Genomic DNA, 19403 nt, shown 5'->3' with positions numbered 1-19403 from the left:
TTTAAATCCTCTAAATGAGTCACACGTTTTCTTTCCTTTCCTTTCTTTTTCTATTTTTTGTTTTTTTTATAGAAGTACAAGTTACACGTTTTCTTATTTATCTCTACCTAAAGATGTTAAAACCACAAGTTTAAATTTGTTATAAGAATAAGAATATAAATTCAAATAATAAATTTATAAGAATTTATTTTTATTAATAAATAAGAATTAAAATATAATTATAATTTAATTTAAATATATTTAAAATATAAATTATTAAAATTAAATTCATTTACATTAATAAATTATCATATATAAAATATAAAAATTTTAAAATAAAAAAAATGTTGTGTTGGAATTTTTTTGTTTTCTTTTTTTATTAATATTATTTTTTATATTTTAAGTTTTTTTCTTTTGAATCAATTTCTATAACTTTTATGAATTAAATTTTTCATAATATATACTTAACTTGCTTAACTACAAAAGATTAACAAGCTTATCAAGTTTAATTAAAGTTGCATCTAGTCTAAGTATATTAATTAGTTAACATAATTTTGTAAGTTAGAAATATAAAAACGATAAGTTCAGAGGTAAATTCATAAGTTTAATCAAATTGTATACAATCTGAGATTATATGTGAGTTGACACGATTTTATAAGTTAAAATTGTAAAAATGTTAAATTTAGAGAATAAATTTAAAAGTTTAACAACTATACTTCTACCATTCAAATAATGTAAGATATTTTTTTAAATATTAAATATTAAAAAATATAAAATGTTTTTAATATTTTAAAATACAATTAATATTTTTTTAAAAAAAGCCCTTGACAAATGAATTCTTTTATATTTATTTTTAAGTAAAATACTCTATTGAATAAGAATAAATATATAATAATAGTTAAAAATAGTTAACTAATTTATTGAGAGTAAGATTCATCTAAAAATATTTTATATTTTTTTAACAAAATAAGTAATATACTTATCATGTAATTAATAATATTATGCAAGACTTTTATATTATATTATTTATATATCATTGCTGCTTAAAATATGAAATCTTTGATACACACACGCCAACGTGCGCGCACAATCTATTATATATTTTATTTTAAATTCTAACTAATTAGTATTATATAAAATGGAATTAATAAACCGGTTTTCTATATTGTTAATGAGCTCCTTAACTGACCATTAATTAATTAATTTATCATAGTCAGTTTAATAGTTATCAAACTGTCTAGTTGACTATCAAAGTTTAACATTTTTACCTTTTTAATTCATAAAATCACATTAATTTTTTATAAATTTAAATTAAATACAAACTTGATTAAACTCACAAGTTTAACTCCAAATTTATCGCATTAATGTTTTTAACTTATAAAATTATATTAATTAATTTATAAACTTAAATCAGATACAAACTTAATTAAATTTATTAAACTTATCAATTTTCTTGAGTAAGCTAAATATATATTGTATATAACTCAATTCATAAAAATGATACGACTTAGTTTAAATTAAAAAAAACTTAAAAAGTAAAAACTAATGTTAATAGAAAAGGAAACAAAAAATATAAAAATAAGTTAACATATTTTAAAACTTTATGTTTTTTTTTTTTGTGTGAAAATCTATTACTGTGGATAAATTTAATTTTAATAATTTATATTTAAAATATATTTAAATTAAATTATGATCATATTTATATTATAATAATTTAATAATATATTTTTAATGATCATTTATTAACAAAGATAAATTTTTATGAATTTATAATTTAAATTTATATTTTTATTATGAGTTTATTTAAACTCGTAAGTTTGATAGCTTTTATTTAAATTTTTATTGATCTCAAGTAATGAATTATTAGCAATAAAATTAAAATTATATACGCATTCTCATTCAACTATGACGAGGTCATTACATGATTGGGTTTTTTTTTTTTAATGTCTCTTCCTCATGTTCCACTTGATTTTATTGGATGGTAAGAAATTTGTTAGAATTATAGGGACTATTTAAAACTATTTATATATTATTGTTATAAGAATTAGTATTTTGTAAAACATGTTATGAAAATAAAAAAAATAATGACAATAAGTATTTTTTTTCATTTTCTCTTGCTCTTTAAAATAATAATTTCAAAACACTTAAAATTTATTTTTATTTTTTATTTTTTAGAAAAATATTTTAATTTTTTATTTTTTAAAACATTTTAAAAAATATGTTATTAAATAATTTTTTTTGTTCTCTTGTTTTAAAAAAACACAGAAGACTATTCCTAGAACATATTTTTAAATAGGATCATTGTATTTTGCTGTTGATGGTTACAATGTTAGGTAGACAACACTCCTTCTATATGATGAAAATAAACCAATGCAAAATATTTAATTTATAACCAATCACATTATTTTTTTAACAACAAATCACATTCTTCACAAGTTATAAAGTTTATTTCATTCAAACATATAAAAAATGTCTACTGTATATGAAATCTTATATTCCATCAATTCCATATTATAAGGCAAATTAAGGTAAAATTACACATACTAATAAAACATAATAATAATATTTTATAAATTTACTTTTTTCAAAACAAATCTATAAACTTTTAAAAATCTCTCTACACACTTAATCATTATATCATAATATTATTTCAATTTTTTCTTCACTTGAAAAGTAATATTGAAAAAGTACCATTGATAAAATTTTATTTTTCTCAAGTTATTTTATATTTTGAAATGATAAAATTCTTCTAAAGTTATCTTAAAATTTGAGGTGGAGTGAGTAAATCATGTTATCATTTTTATTTCTTCCCATTTAAAATTATGTTGACGATTCATTTGGGGCATTGCATTTGATTTGCCAATAGCCCAATATGTAAGAGAGGTGGTGTCTTGGAGCAAGGGCTAGTGTGAATATCTTAAATTCAAGAAAAAAATTAATTATTTAGTCTTTATAATTTTAATTTAATTATAACTTACTTTTTAAATTTTGACTCGTTGTAATTCAATCCTTATAGTTTTCATTTGATTGTAACTTAATTTCTGATCTGACTCTTATGATTCAATTTTTATAATTTTAACCATTTAAATATTAGTTTCTATATTTTAAAAATTAAAATTATAAATATTAAATTTATTTCATAATTTTATAAAGGATTTAATAATTTGAAATATTAGTCCTAAATTTTAACCTTTATAATTTTATTTTTTAAAATAGAGAGAGCAATATTTTAATTAGTTAAAAGTTAAAATTATAGGAATTAAGTTAGAAGAATCAGAATTTAAAAATTGAGTTACAACAAAATTAGAATTATAATAAATGAGTTACAACAAGTCAAAATTTAATTATTAATTTACAATTAAGTTAAAATTTTAAGAATTAAATAATTAATTTTTTTAAAATTTAAGAGGGAAACCAAATTCAAGGTACTAAAACCAAAGGAGATGTGATAGCTATTAACAGGAATTTTAACCAACATTAATCCTAGTGCAATGGGTTATAACTGCTTTAGGGTGAAGTCTCACGTTTCAAATATGAGTGAATATAAAAAATATTTTTAAAAGAGTTACTTTTAATTGGGTCTAAAAAAATTTGAATATGATTCAATTACATAGCTAAATATATGCCCCTTCAGTTAAACAAATTTCACATCAATAAAATAATAAATTATTTTTAAACTAACATTTATATTTATTTAATATAGTGTTTATTTTAAAATAAATAAAAAGTAATTTTTTATTATAGAAACCTTTGAAAAAAATCACATTGATTATAATTTAAATACTAATTTTTTTTATATTTTTTAATACTCAACTTTTAAAAAATTATCTTATATTTTTTAAATGAAGTGAGTATATATATGTGTAAAGGTGCAACAACTATTTTCGTTTGCTTGTCGTGCAAGTAACCTGAATAGTGTGTGTATATGTACATAAAAAGAGGAAGTAACCCTGAACAGTATTTATATATATATATATAAAAAGAGGAAGTTTGCGCTTGCTTGTGGTGCAAGTAACCTCAATTTTAATTGCTCCATTGCACTCACACTACACTTTCATCGTAACTTCCCTCACCTGTCTCCATCCCCACCACGTCAAAAATGAAATCTCAAGTATATTAAAGATTTCCCAGATCATGGTCAGAGTGTTAGAAAGACAACATTCTGTCTATATGATGAAAATAAACCAATGTAAAATATTTAATTTATAATCAATCACATTATTTTTTTTTAAAAAATGTAACAAATCACATTATTCATAAGTTACCGGGCCTATTTCATACAAACATATAAAAAAAAGTCTACTATATATGAAATTTTAAAAATCATATCATCATTTTTATTTCTTCCCATTTAAAATTCTATCAAGGATTCATTTGGGCCACAGCATTCAGTTTGCCAATATGTAAGAGCCACGGTGTCTTGGAGCAATGGCTAGTGTGGATAACTGAAATTTAAAAGGAAAACCAAATTTGAAGCACTAAAACTAAAGGAGAGGTAATAGCCATTAACAGGCGTTAGTCCTGGTGGTAAAAAGCGCTTTTGGCAGAGCTCTCACCAATGTTGCCCGTTCGAATAAGGCGCAGGGTGTCTCCTTTTTTTTTTTACCTCATATCCTGATCTGACCGTTCAATTTATCTGTTCTTATCTGACGCTCCATAGCGCACCACCTGCCATTCAGTATTCTGTCTGTGTAGACAATTTATTCTCAACTGGTTTCGGCACCTTTTTATTAAAATAAACACATCATTATTTGTAAAAATAAATGCCATTATGTTTTTTTCAAACTATTTAAATTAAAATCCAATGATGCAAAACTATTTAAATTAACACCTTAATTTTTTACTATCAATTTAATTATTAAATTCTTTTTATCTCTATTGTATTATTTACAAATAAAAAATATTAATATATATAAATATTTATTGGGTTCAAAGTCATTTTTTTCTTTAAATTTTTTTTAAGAGCACTGAATACACCCTATATTAAAGGACAGTGTAATATCCTTTATACAATTTTTTAGGGACAAAATTGTCCTTCCATCATCAACAAGTCATCTTTTTTATTATTTATTAATGTGAAATAATTGCCGGATTCTTACATAGTGACAACAATGTATTATGAATCATTTTTATCAGTTGATGCGGGTCAATGAGATTAAAAGTGGTGATAATAGTGATAGAAATCAAGCTTGATATTAATAATAAAATAGTGGCAAAATTAGTTAAAATGTCTTTTTGTCACTGTGGGGGACGTCATAACTATTTCACCCTAATAGATATGGCGAAGATGATGGGCGTATGATGAAAGGACAATTTTATTCTTGAAAAAATCCTTCAAGGAAATATTGCCCTTATATTCAGTACAGAGTGCATAGTGTTTCTTAAAAAAATTAAGAAGAAAAATGATCTTTAATCCATATTTATTTATAAAGTATTTAAATATTTATTTCTATCAAAATATGTGTATATGTAAATATATTATTTTAATAATTTTACTCAGAAACATAACAAGGTTGATTTAAAATTCTGCAAAGCATATTAAAATTGATTTTGCTCTCCAAGACAGTTTTTAAAATTTTAATATTTTTTACTCGAACAGTTCTTCCTCACAGAAACAATGTTTTCCCATTTTTAACAATAAAGATAAAAAAATATTTAATAATTAAATTCATAATAATTTTAATTTAAAATACAAGAATAAAATTTTAATTTAAATAGTTTGAAAAAATATAATAGCATTTATTTTTACAAATAATTCTGTGTTTTTTAATAAAAAAGTACCAAACCAGTTGAAAATAAATTGCATAGGCAGACGAAATATTGAATGGCAAGTGGTGCTAGGGGGCGTCAGATAAGAACGTACAAATTGAACGGTCAGAGCAGGGGAAATGAAGAGGAAAAGGAGAAACAAAGAGTTTGATAATTATATTTATAAAGGCATAAGTGTATGCGTTTGCTTGTGGTGCAAGCAACCTGATTTTTAATCATTCCATTTCTGCTCACACTTCACTTTCACAGTAACTTCCCTCGCCAGTTTCTAACCCCACCGCAACAAAAAATGACACTCATCAACACTTACAAATATTCTTCAAAAACATGTAATTTAAGACCTTTATAAGTTGCATGCAGCTAGCATTAAGTTCCACCAAAAAATTAATTTCAAGCAAATTAATGTCACACCTTTAGTATCAAATCAGTATATGCTTTTGTTTGTCTTCATGCCTTTCATGGATGTTTCATTGTTTGGCCAAGTCATCATTCGGTTGGCTCTTGAAAAGCCTTAAGCTTATGAGATAGTAAAACATTAAGATAGTGTTTGAATTAGTAAATTTAAATTTAAAATCTTACATTGAATTTTGAATCTATGTATTTAAAATCCTTTTGGGAACGATCAATTAGGAACAAGAAACAAGAACACATTCACAAAAGATGAGAAAGGCAAACAAATTTGAAATAAAATGAATTTAGAAAGTATTTCAAATTATGAAGGAATTAGATTAAAATTTATATTCCAAATTTAAATTCATAAAATTTTTAAGTGCCCAAACAAGGAATGAAGCTCAAATCTAAATTTAAATTTACATGTATCTAAACATAGTATAAAGTTAACAAGGCCAGCAGAAAATGAAATCGAGCCCCATGTTATATTTGATATGCGTCATCATCTCAGCCTCTCTCAGGCTTATTTACTTGCACGGCACGTAAACTTTTCTAACAATAACAAAAAACTCATGATGGCCTAACTGCCTGAGTACGGTCAACATTAAGGAAAAGAAGAGTTTTCTGACTTCAGCCAGACAGCAACTGCCCTCTGGCTCATGCCCTATATACATACACATGTAATATTGAGTTTTCAAGGAAACGAACCTCCGTCAATGACACAAGGGTCCAAGAGTAGAATGCGAAAGCCACAATCAAGAAAGTTCCTTACATATATATGAATGAATGATGATATCAAGAAGCGAGTTTAGTCCTCGGGTACATGACCCAAGGTTCAAGTTAACAATCACACACCGATGAAATGCAGTACACTCCCCCAGGTCATGCCAAAGGGCATGAAGGATTTAAATTTGGGGCTGCAGCATTTCAAAAACTTGAATCAATATAATGTAAAAATCACCCTCAAACGCCCAAATACAGCAAAAGAAAAAACAAGCCGATCAAATTCACCTCTCCTATAGTCCTATCAAGTTCAACAATTAATAGATTATTATGATAGATACACAAGCTCTGCAAGTTTCAGCATCCTCATGTTAAACTGAAGATTTTTTTTTTTTTTTTTTTGGTTGAAAATTGAAATCACCTCCTCCACTCTGCTTGAGTTAACTTTCCTGCAAAGATGAACAAACTCGTTCATGGCTATCAATCATGAAAACATGAAAAGTCATAGAACATGTTTCGAATTGATTTTAGTTTTTAGGTTTTTTCTACCAGAGTTGCACCGTTTTGAAACCCGCACAGACCCAGGCTATTAAGTAACATTTCAGTTTTAGTACTGATTTGTTTGTTTTGGTCCATGAAATTCCGAAACTGGTTTGAGCACTTGTTTCTTGGTGAAGTCATTATATGAGACATATCAATCGACTTTATCTAAAAAGAAATATATCATACCATTGCCACCTCTAGAAGAACCCATTGTTCTGTCACTCCTGCGTCCCCCTTTGTCTTCTGCTTGAGCTGGTCTCTGTGTTCTCGGTGAATGTGAACTAATTTTACTGTTATTTGAAGATGGCAGAGAATGTCTCCTGGTAATGTTGTTTCTCTCACTTCCATCTTGTCCAAACCTTGGGGATCCTTGTACTCTCAGCTTTGCCTTGGCAGATTCAGTAGCCGCCATATAACTTGGTAAAGTGGGATTTGGACCATTCTTTAAACCATCCTCTAAAAGTTCCTGCTTAGATAGAGTTGGAGATTTTTGACTGGGTTTCTTGTTTTCATTTCTTGATGAATCTTCATTAAGACTCAAATGTCTGTTTGTTAGGGGAGAATTTTCGTCAGTAAAACCCTCACGTGGATCTTTTAGCTCTTCGGTAGCTTCTTCACTGGAAATGCTTTTACATCTACTTGTAATCTCTCTCAAGTGCACTGCATCGGTAGGCACTTGAGTACTAGGCACGTCAGGTGCCCCCTTGCTAACTGAAATTCTAAGTGTAATTTCTCCATCAGGCACTTTGGACATGGCCAATGTTGCATCCTTTGTTTTCTTCTCATAGGAACTTTTGACCCCTTCTTCTGAAACACCAGAGCCTGAGGTAATTGCTGCCTTTTCCAAATGCTGCCCCACAGTCTCTGATTCAACTTCTGACTGAACAGCATTCTCAACAACAGGGTTATGAACCTTTCTCAAGTTACGCTTAACTTTCTCAAACTCATTTTCTGAATTTTCCTGCGCTGGATCTGTTGGCTTGCTTGAAACTTTCCTCAGGTTTCGTTTTGGTTTCTCAAAGTCAGAATTTTCTTGCACTGAGACCAAGTCTGAACTTGTAGAAGGAATCTTCCAGTTACTACGTTTTGCCTTGCTCATTTGAGCATCTCCATTTGAAATATTACCCAGCTTTCCCTGAGATTTAGAGTCTAGGGGTTTCTTGGGTTTGGGAACTGGTTTCCAAAAGTGAGATGCTGACCAGCGCTCCAACCAACTTAGGATTAAATTAGGATCCCCAGAAGCATTTTGAAGATGCAAAGAAGTTGCTGCAGTTGATGAAGCAAGAAGCTGAAACACCAAACCCAAGTTTTTACATGCCCAATTTGGCCACGAATGATCAATGGGAAAACTGTAATAGAATTACATTCTTGATATAGATGATACAGCTTTGAAAGTCCCTTTATTTTCAAATTAAGCTATAGTAAATAAGGATCAAGATATGAGTGAATCTTGCACATAAGAGACCATAAAATCATGTCTATTTGATTACAGTATTGTACTAGTATGCATTGTTAAATAACACATCCAGAATCAGAAGCCACGCATACAAAATAACCTTACCAATTATCATATGTATAGCAGAATTCAACTTACCTTGCGTATAAAACTATTTGCTGAAATTTTTGTGGTTGTCCCAACTGAGTTGCCACGCTTGTCAACCTGAAGCACAACATGAACATAAGTGGAAACAATATTTGAAAGAAATGATATGATAAAAAATCATCCTCTCTCTCCCCCCCCCCCTCTCCCTCAGCATAGACTCATGAAGCAATCATACCCTTTGATTCTATCTTAACAGTGCATTAAAGAGACATTACCCAAACAGAATATAATTCAAAGTGCACACACATAACTAGACGCTGTCTATGATAAACATATTTTTTTTTTTCGAAAGAAACTATGATAAATATTTTATTGGTTTTGATTTTCAAGAAATTTCAAATAACCCACCAAGACAGTCAGGCACATTATGAAGTATTGTCTTGCCATGAATGAAACTTCAAATAACTACTACCCACTTGCTACAACTTCCTAGCTACTATAGGCCAGGTTTATACGTTCAAGAAAGCATGAGACTGAATTCCTGGAAGAGCCAATTAATCCTTGGTGGAGTTTCTTTATCCTTTAGTCTTTTTTATATTTGACAGGCTTTTATCAGAGGAAACCTAAAATAATATGAGGCAGCATTAATTATTGAGAATCAAGAGAGAATTTAGCTCTACGAAAACATTACCAGAGGCTTCACAAGATTGCACTTCTCTTGCACTTCAAACCCAACATCAGACTGCCTAACTCTTCGTCCACGAACAAGTGCTTGTAACTTGATAATCCCATACATACAATATAAAGTAGCAATAGCTTGTCTCCTAACCAAGTGCCCTCGGACAAGTGCTTGCAATCTTATTATGCCTTTAAGAGTCCTGAAAGCCCTGCGAGCCTTGACACCAGTCACTTCCATTAGTTAAGGGATTGATCAATGCAACAGAATAATAAGTCCAACAATCTTAAGAATGTTTGTTTCTGAAGACTTAAGAGAATGTTCAGGCAGAAGCAGTGAAGAAGATCAACAACAGCAATCAATGTCTTGATGAGCATTACAGCTGTGGGAACATGGCAGAATGAATCTCCAGCAGAAGATCAACCAGGAATTTAACTCTCAATATAAATGGAATGCCTTTTTTTTTTTTTCCAGAACAAGAAGGCAGTTGGCCCTGAGAACATTCACTTGAATGTTTCTGGCTGACTTTACATGCACACCACTGACAAAAGATACAGTAAACAGTATAAACGTCTATTGATACTAACTCTACAATTCAACTACCACATTAGATTAGGTTTTCTTAAACTCTCAATTCCCTCATCCAACAATCCCTTTTAAGACAGATGTCACCAGAATCTAATTCACAACATCAACAGTAAACAAATTCCACACATATATTATATTTTTTGCAGTCTGTATTTGTGTCATCTTCATGATTACACTTGAAAGTACCATTTCCCTCCTAGAATACATTTTCAATTCAGTATATATAATATAGAAGTACGGAAATTACCAAATAACCCCTGAAAATAGCCTGCACCTTCATTGCAGCTTCCTCCTCCTTAATTTTCTCTAGATCAGGACGTAAAGTAGCCTGCATCGTCATTGCAGTTTCATCCTTCTTAATTTTCTCTGGATAAGAAGGTAAAGTAGCCTGCATCTTTGTTGCAGCTTCCTTCTGCATAATTTTCTGTGGATCAGGAGGGGCATCTTGATGATCAGGTCCTGCAATATCGACTTGATTCTGTAGCGAAAGATTTTCCAGTTCTGGATCCCTCTCACTTCTAGCAAAAGTATCAGGATTTGGATCAAAAGACAAAGCAGTTTCTGATGCCTTGGAACCAACTGGTGCTTCTTTCTGTTTAGCAAGTTTCTACATTACAAAGTTGTAAAAGACGTCAGGACTTGTGCTACAGAAGGGCAAGTTATATCAAACTAAGTATATAAATTTAACAGTTCTTCTTCCAACAGAACAACAGCAATTACTTAACCTAATAACAATTTCAATCTAACAGAAGTGATTAGTGAAAACTGACCACTGCCTAAATAGGTGAACACACAACCACTATCAGAACTCAATGAAATAAGCACATATGCAGTCCCATAATGACATAACTATCCGAGTATTACCTCTCTTTCTTTCAAAAAATTTGATTTGGATGATTTTTTCCCAAATAGCACAGTTTTGATCCATTTTCCTGGTGACTTCCCCATTATGAGATCTGTACCTGTAAAATAGAAAAGGGTGGATCAAGTCTCTGTGCATCAATTTGCATGTTTATTGTTTAAATAGAAAAGTAAATAAAGATGGCAAACAAGAAACTGTTTATCAACTACATCTTTCCTCTTACACAATAAAGATGTACAAAACAGCACATCCATTGAAACCAGATGAACCGTTTATGCTTATCCACGTGGTGAACCTTCAGTCATTGCTTTGACTGTAATATCAAATATGAGAACTAAAATAGAAACTGCCAGAAATAATAAATTTAAATCTTATGCAACTTTTAGAGATTTGTATGTTCAGAAGTGAGTGAGTATTTTAGTATTGGCTGTCTCATAATGTGCTTAATATCATGTGATTCTTCTAAAGTCATGCAATTCATGTGATAGAGATAGTTTACATAACTAGAGTTTGAAGAGTTATGAAGGTTAGTATAAATATTATGAAGGTTAGTATAAATAAAGTTAAGTGTTTAAGAGTTCGATGGAGAATGAAGTTAAAGGAGTAAAGCTTCATATCAGATAAAGAGTATTTTGTGTATTTCCATTTTGTCCTGCGAGGATTGAGTATATTAGAGTGTACTCCCCAAGTATTTTCCCTTTCTAACAGAAACGTGTTCTTACCGTATGCTAAAGAAAGAAAGAAACGTGTTCTTGCCGTATGCTAAAGAAAGAAAGAAACGTGTTCTTGCCGACAACATTGTTTGAAAACCAGCGAGTTAAACAAAACACATAGCCATTAAGTTAATTATGTTTTACTTTCCAACCTCCCAAAGAAACATTTTGCAACAATTTTTGTCAGGAGAATGAACATTTAGCTCAGCATTAATCAACATGGGATACTATAAGTAGAACTTATCGTTTCAGTCAAGGATGGTTAGTCCAAAAGTACCTAAAAGTAAAACGATTACGAAGAAGGCAGCAGGGAATACCAAGATGTGACAGATAAGTATAGGCATAGTTCATATTGACGGAGAAAATGAAGCAAAGGAAATCCTTAAATTGAAGTACTAAAGACACAGACCAAGAACCCCTAAAACCCACAAGATCCACTGCTAGCAAAAACACGAAACACGCACTGCTACATTTCTGAAAGTCTTGGAACAAACTTAGCGAGGTCAATTCGAGCTAGATCCTACAGTTACCTGATAAATGCGGAACCTCTCTTTGCCCCCTAATCCACTATTCCTGAAATCCAGAACCACAACATGAGAATACGAAATGCGCATGAAGTAATTTTTTCAAATTTTTTTCTAGAAGAACATGATCATATATACAGTGGAGTAGACGAGAGATAGAACAGGAGGAAATGTAGCTTAACATGGAAGAGAGTCAGAGAGGGAGCTTGAAACCCAAGGAAAAAAAATGTGATCTTTAAAGCCCATCAATTTTCTGCTAGCTTGCTGAGTTGCTTTGATGCGCTCTGCTGGAGGAGGGAAGAAAACAAAGTCTTGAAACCGAAAAGGTTGGATCATTTGATGGAAAAGAACGCGCTATGGTGTGAGCTCACTTCATGTCATGTAGTCAATCTTATTTCACCGCAAGATGTAATATCTGGAAATTTACATCAAGGCCAACCACTGTAGCTGTGGAAAATGATTTTGATCGGACGGTAAATATGATAGTATATGATACGCTTGACGACACATGATAATGAAGTTGAGATTTGGGATCGGACGCTGGGGGACTCTCGGTGCAGTTACTTCGAACCCAAGTGTTGTAGCTTCTTTATTCGGAAGCATTACGAAATTGCACTTACACCCTTCTTTCCCAAAGTGAATCACGCGCTCAAAAGCGTGTGTGAGAAAAAGGCACCGTTGATACGATGGGATCGCCAAGAGATGAGGGTGAGTGGGTAGTGCGTGGAGTTGGACAAGTGGGGGGTGTTGGGGGGGTCGGAGGGCGGTTATGGTTGGTACGAGAGAGCCACGCTGGCGGCAAGGACCAGGTGGGGTGAAGTTAGGAGGCAACGTGGGACAAAAGGAGGATAAGAGAACAAGAGAAGCCTTGTCACTGTTAGGAGGACCAGGTGGCTACCGTGATCTTATAATTATCCAGCACAGTGATGTTTCTGACACACAAAAAAAAAAAAAAAAAAACCATAAGACAATGCCCAGGGGAGTACGTTCTATTCTCTGTCTCAAACCCTCCCTACCAAAAGAAAAAACCACTTAATCAATTAAAAAATACAAAATATTTTTAATTCAGTTTTATCACTCAATAAAATAATTATTTTTTATGAAATATAAAGTAATTATTTATTTTTAAACTAACATTATTTTTTTTATATTTACTCATATTTAATAAGATATTTTATTTTATAGTAAATATAAAATAATTTTTTCATTGGAGGCACTAATAAAAAGAATATAATAATTATATTTTAAAATATTAAAAATATCTTTAATATTTATTTTTTAAAAAAATAGCTTACATTTTTTTAAGGGAGAGAATACATTTTATTCTTTGTTAGTTATTTTCTTCGGTGATTAATTCAGGGTTTTTGTCCTTAGTCGCCTGACAATATCACATTAATCAACTCGACTACAATTTTAATTACAACAATTGCTGTTACCACCACAATTTTATGATAATTTAAATAATTTAATCTATTTAATTTTAAATTTTATAAATTAAATCGAACTGATCAATTAAAATATCTTTTTAAAAAAATAATTGAATCAAATTAAAAAATTGAATTGATCAAATTAAATAATAAAAATTTGATCTAATTTTCAGGTTCAGTTTGGCTTTGCTAACCCTAATGCACAGCACTACATATCAAGATTTTTGACTGGATCGGTTAATTTATTGGCATGATCAGTCAATCTAAATTAAGTTTTAATGCCATGATTGTATCGAGTATTAACGGTGACAAGTAGATTGGTGAAGTCAATGTTTCCTTGTTATTATTTCATCATGTTTACTGGTTTAGACTATTTCATAGTATTTTCTAAATAACTAATGAGCCTATCAATTTTCTTTTAGCATAAGAAATATATTTCCCAACGGCGGAAACTCCCAGATCCCCGAACAAAGGGAAATGAAAATGTATGTGAAACTCTTGAGCCCCATGACTCGGCCCCCCTTCCATGTGTGATCCATCCTCTGTGACCTAGAAAAGATCTAAACCGTTTGGACTTTAAATTTAAGATTTTTATTTTTATTTTTTAAAATGTTTTTAATAAATCTAACCATCAATTTGGACAGTTCAAATTTAATATATATAATCCTAGTTTGATTATAAAAATTATAAAAAAAAATTAATAATAAATCTACACTATTCAAATATATATATAGATAGTAAATTTATAAAAATTATAAAAAATTAATAAACTTGATCATATTAAATATGAACTGTTGATAAAAAATAAATTTATTATTTTTTATAATTTTTCTAAATTTTATTTTAATAAATAAAAAAATTAAAATATTAAATTTGGATGGTTCAAATCTTTCTCCAATGAGAGACGGAAAAGGGACGGGAGGAAAGCCTTTTCCTTAGCCCCAAGCATCAATACGCATCATTTTGTTGAATTGAACGTTAAAGCACCCACCCAGTGATACATTGTAACTTGTAAGTTCCATTTTCATGACATTCTTGTGATTTTTTTTTTTCTTGGGAACTTTTCTCAAAGATTTGAAATTTTTGGCCTGAACCCTGCCTTAATTCCAGCAATATATACAGACACGATAAGCCTCCAAGATGACATATCCTGATATCCACCTAGATATACATCTAAGTTTACTCATTTAACATCAGAAACTACTTGTGCATATTTTTATTGGAGTCAGCCCCAGTAAATTCAGTGATATATTTACAAGAACCTGACAAGCACAACTACTGCGTCTTGTTGAAGATTTTATGTGCACAAATAAAGGAAATAAATTGAATATCAATCTGAGACAGGATAATGATAATATAAGCAAGAGGGAAATATTTTTCCCTTCAAGGCCTATGATAATCTGATCTTAGCTTCAGAAGTTGACAACTATCCCTCGCCATCCAACTCTCACTTCAACTCCATATGATTCTATCACTAATTTTAAAATGCAAATATACAAATATGTTAATGTTGGATTCGAACATTGGACCTTCTTGGAAAGAGGGAGCTCATGTTTTTGTGAGGACAATTGGCCACTGACAAGATTCTATCACTAATTACTTTCACTTTTACATGTTACACGCAGATTTTTTTTTTTTTAAATATAATGCCATTTTCATGAAATGATAAAAGTACTAATAAAATAAATAAATAAAACTGAACCAAGAGTATACTAGTAATTCTTTGCCCGGCAACATATTGATTATTTTTGTTTTTTATATAAATATTTGATTGGATTAAATTTGAATATTATTGAGCTCACTTAAAGACAGCTCTCTCAAAGACATTTTTTGTATTTACATTAAATTTGTGTTTAAGTAGTCATAACTCATTTCACTTGAACTAACGCCTGTTGATTATTGATGATTTTTGCTTGCAGTCTGTAAAAGATGTTTGGGCCATGTCTGTGGATATACGGCCCAAAATGAAAAGTTTAACGGCTCCTGCTTTTAAAATTTGAAATTCGAACGAGGATGGAGCCTCAAGGGCCCACTACGGGACTTTAATTTTCAAGCCAGAGCCCACTTGGGGGGACTTCAAAATAAGCAAATTTAACGTTTAATCATCATCTCTGTTTAAAAAAACGTTTAATCATCAACCTTGGCCTCACAATTACAAATCCTCACCTCCTCTGTTCTAATTTTCTTTTCATATGGTCCCAACAGACGGCTGTCCAATTGCCACGTTCAACCTTCGTGCGGTTCACAATCCTTCAGGGCTAACGCCAATCAGTATTGAAAGTGTCAGCAAAACAAAGCGAGTACCAATGCCGACCAACGTTAGCGCGTGGTCGTAAAAAACTGATAAAATTTAATTTAAGAGAAAGAGGGTGGTTCTTTGCTTTTCCCGCCCAACGGACATTTGGCCACCGAAGACAACCTTAAATATCCGTGTTTGAAGTTGCCGATTTGACAGAAGCAACCTCGGTCAGTGAATCCAGAATCAAAAATACAGGGATCAATGCAGGAACCTGTCAAGGAACATGCCTCTGCCGGCGCCGGGGGTGTTTCTGGTACAATCCTCACGCTTTCATTTTTTTTCCTTTTGAATTCTTTTGTGTTCTTGTAACGTAGTATAGTATTTTGTTTGGTTCAGTCCCAAAAAATGAAGTCTCTTAGTCCTTCGATCGTTTAATTGTCTTGTGATGCAGCGAACTCGGCAAGACCGAAGCTTCGAACATACGCCCTGCGTTCCGCGAATAAATCAATTCAAGAGAAGCCACGTGCTTCTGATTTGTCGAATTCTGCTGCATCTAAGAGGTTTTTCTTTTTGATTTCTTTTGTTCTTCTTCCAAGCTTTCTCTTTCACGGCCACTTAGTAAGGTTTCGAACGATTTGTTTGCGACTACTTGATTTGGATGATAGTTGGGACCTAAATTCCCTGTTTTGGTCTAAAAGTTGCGACTACTTGTTATTAGACAACCTGGGAAATACCATGTCTCTGTCTCTGTTTACTGCAAACAGGGCAATGATTTAGCTTTTACTTCTGTCCATTGATGGGAACGATTAAGAATGAGTCATTAAGGCTGATCATTGTCTCACTGGCAATGTCAGTTTCTGTCCATGCATCTTCTAATGTGGTTTGTTAATTTTTGGGAGTAGAGAAATCAAATCATCATTTTTATACTAAACAAAGCATAATATGTACGAGGTAAAGTAGCAATCTTTTTTTATTAAAAAAAATATGCATCCTCTGACAGTTCAAGCATGTCATTATGATCATAAATTTTTTTTTAAATATTCTAATGACTATATGACTACATGTGAAATAACTGAATTTTTTTTTTGGTACATATTTCTAAGCCCAAGTGCTCCCGCTTCCATTATCTAGACGTGAGTAGCATTTATTTTAGATTCCGATTGTATCATATGGCCACGTCATTGTTTATGATTCAAAGACTGTCTGGCATGGGATTAGATTTTAATTTAATTTTAATTTTTAGGAATTTGATTTTTTGAAAAAGCGTGTGAAGTCATTGGGATTTGGGAAGTAAGAGAGAATTAAAAAAAGGTGATGAAAATAGAGAAAATGAATCATCACTTCAAGGTCATTTTAACTCAATTTCAAAAATTATGTGACAAATTATAACAAGGAAAACTGAGATAGTTGTCTTTCATAAAAGCTGCATATTCATTTTTCAGAGGCAGGCCAACATCAAGTCTGAGTAAGAGTGTAGGTGTTCTAGATCTTTCTGGAAAGGAAAAGTCAGCCAGTGCCAAACCACCAAGAAGGCTCTCAATTCCTGCCAAAGCATCTGCAATTCCAGGCCCAAAGCTAGCTGGTAAGGCTGGTAATATTTCCCCAATCTCAGAGACCAGAACTAATAGGTCAACTTATGGCCAGAACAAAAGTGAAACTCCCACTTCTGACATTTCAAGACCATCTGGCAAGAAGAAGTTCAATGCTTTGTCTTCTGCTTCGTTTTGGTTATCCCAGATCAAGGTCTCAGAATCGGCTTCTGAGCATTCTATTTCACTTGGATTTTTCAAACTATCTTTAGAGGCAGTGACTGAGGTACATGTTATTACTTATTATTCACATCTATTCATATCTAGTGGCTTCTTTTCCATTCATACTCTTGCTATTTGGGTTAATGACTTTGTCTTCAAAGATTCAAGCAAGTGGTTTTTTCTTGAGAGAAAGTCCTAATTCATAAGAGACTATTTGACTTAGTGAACTTGGGTATTTAGTCCTTGTGTCTATGCTCAGAATGTGAACGACATTTTCGTTTCTGTCTTGTCATTGCCCTCTTGACATCAGCCTCAGCATCTGAAGAGAATGCAACATGAGCTCAAATCTTATGCGCGGCGGCACCAGCTAGCTGAACAAGAAGAGCCTTTGAAAGAATTGTTTGAGAGTTACAACATCTCAGAAAACACAAAGCATTTACAGCAGGGTGTTCCTGAGTCTGTAACAGAGGTGAGAGAAGAAGCAAGCGGGTTATCTGATGAAGATTTGCAGAACTCTTCTACCATGAGTTCTGGGAACATGGAACCCAAGTGCTTAAACATGGACTCCAGTAAACCTTCTGCTAAGAAAGAACTAGTCAAGAAGGAGACCCGTCAAAAGAGTAATCCTAGATGCAGAGTGAGAGGAAGTTTCAGTGAGAATTCTGCAAATTCAAGATCTGGTTTGGACAGTGGGAATCGCAGGTCAGTGAAGAAACTTGAGAAGCCAGGTAAGGAAGAACCTAACAGAGAAAAAGGAAAGATCAGGAAGCAGGGAAAGAAATCTAATGTTGCAGCAGGTAAGCTTAAAGAAATTTCTCATTTGACATGTAATTATACTTCAGTTCACTTCAGACTTTAGATAGCCTTCGCATTCAAACATTTTTATTTTTCACATTCAGGTCCTGTCAGTCCTTCACTTGCTGAAGATAAACAAGGAAACAAAGAAAACATGGTAAAATGCTTACTTGGAGTGTAGATTTTCCCCTATTGTTGTATAAAAGAAGTAACTTATTTGTCACTCCTCTATGGTTGCACTAGGATGCATTGACCCACTGAAGAGACAAGTATGAAACAAAAGCTGTGTGAAGAAGCTTGTGTTTGGACTTTTGAATTATTCTGTCTTCTGTGTGGAGCTAGTGTTCGTAAGAGTCCTCAGAAATTTGTTTGAGACCTGCCATCAAAAGCTGCATCTTGTGATCAGTTATGAAGAGTGAAGACATGGTTTTTGTGTCTAACAAACAGTTGTTAATTAAACCAAATTCAAATATTATCGTGGTTTATACTTTTGATTAAATGCTATATTTGTTAAGGCAATTGGCTGTCTAAATAATAGATTATTTGATGTGTTTTTTTTCTTAATGGATAATGTTTTCATTTCTTATTTCTTTTAATTGTAAGCCGCAAGCTGAAATGAATATCAGTATGTAGATAACGATTGGGTTGATGTTGAATTAGTATTTCGGTCATTCTTTGAAGTATGTCCTCTATTAATTATTATTGACTCTCATGTTGTTTATTATCCTTTCTGTCTCAAATTATAAAATAATTTTGGAAAAATTTTATTATTTTAAAATATAAAATAATTTAAAAAAAACATAAAGTTTTACTAATGATGTTTTTTCAATATTATCTTAGGATTTTGTAGCATAATCATTAATCATATAAGGGCATTTTTG

At 31.3% G+C, this 19403-nt stretch overlaps 2 protein-coding genes across 5 annotated transcripts; one reads left to right on the top strand and one right to left on the bottom strand.

The window, feature by feature from the left end:
• Positions 1 to 6891: 6891 nt before the first annotated feature.
• On the bottom strand, positions 6892 to 12757 carry LOC129309270 (protein IQ-DOMAIN 31-like). 4 transcript variants are annotated; one of them, XM_054950766.1, is made up of 8 exons: positions 12449 to 12757; positions 12317 to 12359; positions 11076 to 11173; positions 10459 to 10818; positions 9639 to 9842; positions 8999 to 9064; positions 7591 to 8692; positions 6892 to 7310 (listed from the first exon to the last, which is right to left on the bottom strand). In XM_054950766.1, exons 3-8 carry the CDS (start codon positions 11157 to 11159, stop codon positions 7279 to 7281), a joined length of 1848 nt encoding a protein of 615 aa, XP_054806741.1. In that variant the 5' UTR covers positions 11160 to 11173; positions 12317 to 12359; positions 12449 to 12757; the 3' UTR covers positions 6892 to 7278. The 4 variants fall into 4 exon arrangements, with proteins under 4 accessions (XP_054806741.1, XP_054806739.1, XP_054806738.1 ...); XM_054950764.1 differs by having other exon boundaries at positions 12493 to 12757; XM_054950763.1 differs by having other exon boundaries at positions 12317 to 12757.
• A 3246-nt stretch (positions 12758 to 16003) lies between these two features.
• Positions 16004 to 19202, top strand: LOC129309274 (uncharacterized). Its single transcript, XM_054950773.1, has 6 exons — positions 16004 to 16289; positions 16428 to 16536; positions 17419 to 17791; positions 18038 to 18524; positions 18627 to 18679; positions 18766 to 19202. The coding sequence occupies exons 1-6, from the start codon at positions 16238 to 16240 to the stop codon at positions 18781 to 18783; spliced, it is 1092 nt and encodes a 363-aa protein (XP_054806748.1). The 5' UTR covers positions 16004 to 16237; the 3' UTR covers positions 18784 to 19202.
• Positions 19203 to 19403: the final 201 nt, after the last annotated feature.

Source organism: Prosopis cineraria, unplaced genomic scaffold, assembly GCF_029017545.1.
Source record: "Prosopis cineraria cultivar Desert tree isolate PC_DT_omini unplaced genomic scaffold, ASM2901754v1 PC4, whole genome shotgun sequence".
Lineage (NCBI taxonomy): Eukaryota > Viridiplantae > Streptophyta > Magnoliopsida > Fabales > Fabaceae > Prosopis > Prosopis cineraria.
Note: the sequence above shows the minus strand (reverse complement) of the source record. Positions and strands in the feature narration are given on the sequence as shown.

Bases quoted from the DNA above. Each gene is read 5' to 3' on its own strand.
- LOC129309274 (XM_054950773.1), top strand. From the start codon at position 16,238: ATGCAGGAACCTGTCAAGGAACATGCCTCTGCCGGCGCCGGGGGTGTT. The intron at 16,537-17,418 runs GTTTTTCTTTTT...TTCATTTTTCAG, and splicing joins AATTCTGCTGCATCTAAGAG to AGGCAGGCCAACATCAAGTC. The intron at 17,792-18,037 runs GTACATGTTATT...TCTTGACATCAG, and splicing joins CTTTAGAGGCAGTGACTGAG to CCTCAGCATCTGAAGAGAAT.
- LOC129309270 (XM_054950762.1), bottom strand. From the start codon at position 11,327: ATGGATGTGCTGTTTTGTACATCTTTATTGT. The intron at 11,174-11,296 runs GTAAGAGGAAAG...TCTATTTTACAG, and splicing joins GTTTTGTACATCTTTATTGT to GTACAGATCTCATAATGGGG. The intron at 10,819-11,075 runs GTAATACTCGGA...TTTGTAATGTAG, and splicing joins ATTTTTTGAAAGAAAGAGAG to AAACTTGCTAAACAGAAAGA.